Raw genomic sequence first — 8,089 nt, 5'->3', positions numbered from 1 at the left:
GGGGCAGCCGAGGCTTGCGCTGCCGGCAGTGGCAGCAGCAGAGGTGTGATGGGGGCGTCGCCTTCCCCTGAACATCGGGTCGCCTCCCGCCCCTGAGGGCTCCTGGACTGTGTAAGGGGGCAGGCTGGGCTGAGGAACCCCCCCCCCCCCCCGGAGTGCACAAATTTTTGTGCACCGGGCCTCTAGTTGTTTATAAAGTTCAATGGCCATTTCCTACCACTGGAACTCTCACCTTGGCCCCTTTTCTTTTGCGTATACCATATTTCTAGGACTTTATCTCTTAACAAAATGTAGGTCCATTTCCCATCTTCCCTCAAGTTCAGATTTCTCCCCATCTTATTCCCCAATATAAATAGTTCTTCTAAAGCTTGCAGAGGCAACCTAATCAACAATAGCAGCAACAAAATAAACCATTTTAGATTATGATACAAAATAGTTTCACTCCCTCTAACCATAACCTCTCCCAGCCATATCCACTCAGGACCCCTTCTTCACAACAAGGGCACATTAAAATGTCTTCTCTAATAAGAAAGCACATTTTCCTTAAAATGAATTCTGCCACACTCTCAGAAGGTAAGAGCACTTTAGTTTTATCCCTCATCAGAAGGTAGTGTTTTCCATCCCAGTTATATCTCTATGCACATATTCGTACTATTTAATAGGCCATTATTCCATAAACAAAGTATACTCTTTTAAACTTACTTAATTCCCTCCAAATTATTACCACTGATAGATCATACATTTAGCACCAGCATCCAAAAACGGATTCTGATCATATTGTACAAAATTGGACTCTAATGGTCTGAATGGGTAACACTTGTACTAAAAAGTACACTTAAAATCACTCAAATCACTATAAAATGATAGAGTAATTCAAATATTAAAATTTAAGGATAAACTCTTACGGAGAAAAAATTTGAGATATATATATATGACTTTAAATGTATGTATTTTTATTACCCAGAGTTTATGCAACTTGGTCATTCTAAATGTGTATGGAAACATTATTGTATGGAATCAAGAAAATTACCGGTTGTTTGTAATATTTCATCTTCCAGAACTGAAAGCTTTGGATGGAATCTCAATTGTAAGTTGTTTTATGACTCAGTTTTTGGTCCATATGGAATATATGAATATTCACATATCCATAGGCCATAATTATATTTAACACTCTTTATCTCTAGTATGATACCCAAACTTACTATGCTTATTAACATCTAGGTTTCCAAAACACATTATGGACCTGGGTTTTCAAATTTTTTCCTCTGGCCAATTCTTTTTTTCCCCTTTTTATTAAATGTATTGGGGTGACGCTGGTTAACAAAACTATACAGGTTTCAGGTGCACAATTATACAGTGCATCCTCTGTACACTGTATTGTGTTCATCCTCCTCCTCTCGCCAATTCTAATCATCTGAATTGAGGTGGCAGGGAAGAAAAATGCTGGCTACATTTGCACCCACTAATTCAATGCCTAAAAAATAAAGAGCACAATTTTATAGAATAGGATAGAAAAAAACTGCTCTGGAACCCTACCAAAAAACTGCTCTGGAGTCCTACCATCCCCTTGGAATCCAAAATAGCTTCCTATTTCCTGGAAAATACAGTTATTATATTTAAGAAAAATATATTTAAACCAACAAATGATATGTCAACACTACCAGTAAATGAACCAACAAATGATATGTCAACATTACCAGTAAACTGTAAAGAAAAATAATACAGGACTAAATATGAAAGCAGTATTTAGAAACTTGAATTCTGTAACAACTAAGTTAATACAGGGCTCCTGTGTAACACTGCCTAGCTCCTGCCAAACAATAAAATTCATTAATCTAGAAAATTGAGAGATAGTTCATGACTTTGGGACTCTGAGGTGCTCTGAGAAAATTGCTAATTCTAATCTGCTGCTCTCTGTGGTCACAAAACTAGAAAAGGGGAAGCCAATTAATCAGAAAACTTTTGGACAAGAATAGGTTTACTCCCTCCAAACACCACAAAATAAATCATGGCCCCAAACAGAATGGGAGCAAGGAGAAAGGCCTTGAAGCCCTTGCCGGTTTGGCACAGTGGACAGATCATCTATTCCTCAAAATAGAAAATCAAAAACATTCTCCCCCAACACAAACAAATTCTCTAAAATCTTGTACTGGGTTTTATTTAGGTATTGGCTTTCATTGAGGGATGTTTTAAAAGTAGACTTAGGAAACGCATGTGCTCAAATGATTGTGGCAAAGATCTTATCCTTCCTATCTCTCTGTGCCCTCATTGAAGGATCAAGTGAGAAAGTGCTTTTAGAAATAAGTGTGGGAAAACTTTTTCCCCAAGGAAAAGTTATGCTCTGCTCACTGACGATGAGTGTTGTTTAACTATTGTTCCTTTCACTTTGACTACCTAAAAGTTCAGGGACAAATTATGGTTCAATAACAGAAAACCCTGTAGGATTTATGGTCTATCTGTCCTTACCCTGTTTTTATCTATTTTCACTTAGATCATTCTTGGACCCCATCTCCACTATTTATTATTTTCATTTTACTGTTGAATTATATGTGCTTCCTGTAAGCTGCCACACATTCTCTGTGGGATGAGATAGAGTATAAGTATATGAATTAATAATGGAACATGAAGACCAGACTGAATAATTTAGACTTTAATTGAGGCATAATGGGAAGGCAAAAGATTGAGTAGGGGGGTAACATTCAAAACTATATATTAGGAACTTTAATCTAACAGAAGTGTTTACAGTAATAGATGAAAGACCAATAAGACTATTAGAATAGTCTACATGTGAGGTACGGAGAACCTGAATCAAGGGGAGTTGACTTTATTTTTTTTAATATAGTTTATTGATTTTTTACAGGGAGGAAGGGAGAGAGATAGAGAGTCAGAAACATCGATGAGAGAGAAACATCGATCAGCCGCCTCCTGCACACCCCCTACTGGGGATGTGCCCGCAACCAAGGTACATGCCCTTGACCGGAATCGAACCTGGGACCCTTCAGTCCGCAGGCCGAAGCTCTATCCACCAAGCCAAACTGGCTAGGGCATGGGGAGTTGACTTTAAAATGGAGAGCTGAAAGGTATGAGAAATACTGGGGAGAACTAACAGAATTTAGTAATCAATTGGATTTAAAGGACAAAGAAAGGGAAGAGTAAAAGATGTCTACAAGGTTTGAGTCTATACTAGTAAAAGATATTATAACAGGAATATGAATATAAGAAGAAAAGCACTTCCCAGAAATAAGATTATTAATGCTGAACACACTAAGTTTTATATGACAGTGGATCATCTGACTGGAAAGGCCAAGCAAGCAGTTGAATACACAGGACTAATTTTAATTATGGAAATTTAATTTACATTTGTTTAGATTTGGAAGTAATTTGAAGAAAGTTGATAGTTAAAACCAAAAGCATATGTAAGATTGTCTAAATTAAGAGAGTAGAGAAAGTAAATAAATCCAAGTGAGGCTTTAAAACTTCCATTTAGGAAATTTACAGAGGAAAAGAAGCCATAAGAAGTATGTGCCCAGGGAGATAGAAGAGCAATATAATTCTAGAGTTGTTTTTGTTAATCCTCACCCAAGGATATTTTCCCATTGACTCATTTTTTAGGGAGAGTGGAAGGGAGAGGGAGAGACAGAGACAGAGAGAAACACATAAATTGGTTGCTTCCTATAAATGTGCCAGGATTGAGCTGCAACCGAGGTATATGCTCATGACCAGAATCGAACCCTGACCCCTTTTGTCCACTGAACCAAACCAGGTAGGGCTTCAAGTTCTTTTTCCTTGCTCCCATTCTGTTTGGGGCCATAATTTATTTTGTAGTATTTGGAGGGAGTAAACCCATTATTGTCTAAAAGTTTTCTGATTAATTGGCTTCCCCTTTCTTAGTCTTGTGACCACAGAGAGCAGGCTTTTTGTGGACTTTTTGTTTTCTCTTATTGGCATTTCTGGATTTCTGGCTTCTCCAACACCTAGTTCAGCATACATGAGGAAAAAAGAAAACCCATGTCTAAAGGAAAAATTCACTTCTGTGTATTTCCTTTACTCTTACATCACTGTCCCACTCACAACACTTACCACCTATGTTCAGGGCCTTCCCCCAGGGAATCTACAACTTGTCCATCTGTAGTCTCTCTTTTGCTGGCAGACAGAACAGTATCATTGGCATTCTTTGTCAGATTAGGTCCATCTCTGCATTGCTATAGACCTCCCAATGTTCACCTATTTCGTAGGCCCATATGGCCACCCTAACTAAGCATAGGGTGATATCTGCTTGTCAATTCCAATTACTTTCCAAACCTAGAAGGAAGTTCTAATGGGTATTAACATGACCTACTTTAATGTATCCCTCAAATTTCCATAGGGCCATGCCCCATATGGGCATCCCTTTAATAGGCCAGGCTTCCATTGCCCTCCTGCCTGATCATATGGTTTGGCCAGGAACAATGGATGAAGACCTCACACATATATTTTTATTATAAATAAAACGCACCAGGGAACTCACCACAATGTCATTCCCAAGTCCCAAGGTCCCTAGCTGGTCTGTCTTCTTCACTGTACCTTTCAGTCTCCTTCTTTAGTTTATACTAGAGGCCCAGTGCATGAAATTCATGCACAGGTAGGGTCCCTAGGCCTGGCTGACAATCAGGGCCAATCTGGTTCCTCCTGGCCTCCCTGCCTCCTCCTTCCCTCGCTCCCTCAGCGCCCCACCATCGCCCCTGGTCCCCCCCCATGTTCCACACCACCCCCTAGTGGTCAGCACACATCATAGCGAGTGATCGAACTCCCTAGGGGACAATTTGCATATTAGCCTTTTATAATATAGGAGGATACCATGTGTAGGGGTTTTAGTTGTACTTAATAGGAGGAATAGAGAGAAATGAGTCCACTCCATTTTGACCTGGAACCAAAGAATGAATGTCATTTAGTCATCTGTATGGGAAGACATCCCTTTCTAAATGTTCTCATATATAGGACCTACCAGAGACTGAGTGTGCAAAAGATTTGTTTGGTGGCAGATTAACTTCTGACATGATCGCAGAACGACAAGGACATTCAAACTTCACCCAAATGCAAGAATTAAATTGGACCTCATCATCCATCAGGTAAAAACATTTTTTATATGTTGTTTGATATAATTAAACATGTAATTATTATCAGTTTTTAAGGTTTATAATTTATACATCTACCCAAATATAACTTAAAATTCAGAAAATTTTCTACCTTACTTCAAAATCTCATGCTAACTTTGCCACCCTTTGAAATACTCTTATAATTTTTATCATCACACGCTATGGTTAAAAATGTCATTAATCTCTTTCTAAGACCCTGTATTTCTCTTTTCTTTTACAACCAAGCTTTTAAAAGTTAGAATATACTAAGTTTACTCCTCACATCATATCACCCTAATTAATGCAATCTAGCTTCATTCCTCTGACACTATTCTTATGAATGTCATCACTGTCCTCCTGGTTAATAAATCCTTTTATCGCCTATCTTTTTTCCTTATTCTGCACTAGTCACACACAGAATAAGGGAAAAAAGAGGCAATAAAAGAATTTAATTTATAATAATGACCCCCAAATTTTGCCCAAACCTACGCTCCACACTTGAATATTCCATTGCTTTCTAGATAGCATCTAGAAAATAATATCTACGTATTGTTGCCCACGCCAAAAATCTAAGAGTTACTTCTCTCTCTCCTTTGTCCTTTGTTTTTAATTAATCACCATGTTCTACAGAGTCTATGTCTTAAGTATGTCTCATAATTACCCTCTTCTTTCCATAGTCACTACCATTAGCCTAGGTTGGGAAAGAAACAATTTTAGAAACTTTCTTGACCTTCTATTGTCATATATAACCTTTCCTGCAAGTCCATCTACAATCCATACCACCTTTTAAGATGCAAGGTTTATAAGAACATGTCCATAGCTAACATTGTTCAGTGGCTTTCCATTGTCTACATAATAAAATTTAAAGTCCCATTGTACAACACAGAAAACGCTGTAATTACCTGTTTATTTTTATCTCTTGTAATCCTTACCTCTAGTGCCCTATAACTCTTTGTGCTCCAGAAATCCTAAAATATTATAGTTCTTCAATCTCAACCATAAGATGTGTCATGTTTCTGCTTTTGCTTATGCTTCTTCCACTGTCTAGAACTCTTTCTTTTCTAATTTGCCTAACAAATGCCTATAAATTCTCCAAGTCTCATTTTAAGATCCTTCTCCCCTGCAAAGTAATTCCTGACCTTCCCAAATACGCTTTTCTTTTCCTAAAATGCCATTACACCTAGCTCTATTATAGCAATTTTTCTTCTTTATTTCAGTTTTCTGGATCCCACTCCTTGAGGGCAGAGACAGTGTCTTTTCATATTTGCTGTAACCTTTCCTAGCATATTGTCTGCACTTATGAAATAGTAATGAAAATATGTTGAATGAATAAAAGTATGTCATAATTATAATTTCAGGGTTTCGAATTTGTTTAAAGAAGTGGGTAGCAAGGTTATTTAGCTTTATGCTCTTTCTCACAACTCAAAGGAGGTGGAAGAGTAAAGCATTCTGTTTAATTACTGAAACATTCTTACAAAGTGGAATGCAATAAAAGTTTTCAGATCTCACAAAAAAGCCTGCTGTCAAAGATTGCACTTGCTTTCACCTTTTCTTTTCCATTCCTAACCTCTTCCTGGCATTTCAGAAATAACCTATTTCACTCATAGCCTCTCCAGTTTACAATCTGAAAATCTTATGATTTACCATATCAACTTCACTATGATTTCATGAACATGTGAATTTATAAAGAAATTGAAGATGTTAATTGTTTAAAGTTTCCTTTATGATAGTGTTATGTTGTAATAGACATTTTTTAAAACAATTAAATTCTATGTCATATTTTTTACATATGTGCTCCTCCAAAAAATGTATTTATCTCATCACTTGGCCCATACATTTTACATGAAGGCAATTCTTTTTATAGCATTTGTCAGATGAGATTTTTAAAAATGCTTTTGGTGTTGTACATGAGGGATTCACCTAAATAATTTTCCTACTAAAATTGTAACTGTATTTACTTTGTCTAAATTCAGAACCGTGGATTTGATTCCAATTGACCAATTTAGAAATGTGTGTAATGTGAACCTACAGAACAATAATCTTACCTCATTCAGTGGATTAATCTATCTGCCTAATGTGAAGGTAAATCACAAATTTTCTTTCAAAGTTTTCAGTAAAAGCTGTAATCTTCCTTACTTTGGATTAAAATGTATTTTCATATTATTAAAGAAAAACAATTCCTAAAGTTTTTTTTTTCACCAAACAAGAAAAAGTATTACCTTCCAAAGTTGTTTTGGTTGACCTCAGTTTTATGTGATTGTCCTATAAGCAGTAAATCTTACTCAGTGTAGGAGATGGGGATGGAAGGCTGCCTCTATAGTGAGTGGGTATGGTACGAAGTCAGAGGACACTGCAGTTCTCAAAGCAGCCTCATGGCCTCCTGTCTTATAGCTTGACTGAGCCATTTTATGGTCTTTTAAACATAGGAAATAGCAATCTCTCCAACTAAAGAGTTATTTCCTCTAAATCAGGCTTGGAGATATCAGTGCAGATTGAGAAAGTTAAACAGCTTTCTTTTGTCTCCATTATTTTGTTTAAAATGTCATTACCCAACATGTCAAATAATTTTTTAAAAAATTCAAAGCCAAATCCAGACAATTTGCAATATGAAAATTTGTAATTTTAACACTGATATTATTAAATTATGTTGTACAGTCCATCCATTTTAATAGCTTTTGAGATGCTAATTCAAACTATATATATAGCCTGATTAATAAGGTATTCTTTTGCTAGGTCTTATGCCTCAACTATAATCATATTGAATCAATCATACCCAGACTAAGGCCTCAGAATCACTTGACCAACAGACAAGTGCTCTACCAGAAAGTGTCTTCAAGTGGGTATGGACAGCAAGGAAACTCAAAAATAAACAGGTACTTTCCTTTTATTTTTACAATTATAAATAAACTAAGGGCCCGGTGCACGAAATTCGTGCACTGGGGGGGGGGGGGGGCCCCCAACCCCGCCGCCCCCCC

The 8,089-nt window shown here is 37.0% G+C and overlaps 1 protein-coding gene across 1 annotated transcript in view; it reads left to right on the top strand.

The window, feature by feature from the left end:
- The window catches only part of LOC102254607 (leucine-rich repeat-containing protein 9), an 89,211-nt gene that overhangs the window by 53,460 nt on the left and 27,662 nt on the right, over positions 1 to 8,089 (top strand). The window contains exons 22-25 of the mRNA XM_014545953.1: positions 965 to 1,087; positions 4,978 to 5,108; positions 7,088 to 7,196; positions 7,848 to 7,987. Coding sequence (XP_014401439.1) covers positions 965 to 1,087; positions 4,978 to 5,108; positions 7,088 to 7,196; positions 7,848 to 7,987 — 503 coding nt within the window. The remainder of the gene's footprint in view (positions 1 to 964; positions 1,088 to 4,977; positions 5,109 to 7,087; positions 7,197 to 7,847; positions 7,988 to 8,089) is intronic.

Source organism: Myotis brandtii, unplaced genomic scaffold, assembly GCF_000412655.1.
Source record: "Myotis brandtii unplaced genomic scaffold, ASM41265v1 scaffold423, whole genome shotgun sequence".
NCBI lineage: Eukaryota > Metazoa > Chordata > Mammalia > Chiroptera > Vespertilionidae > Myotis > Myotis brandtii.
The sequence above is the reverse complement of the archived record's forward strand: the minus strand, read 5'-3'. Positions and strand labels throughout refer to the sequence as shown.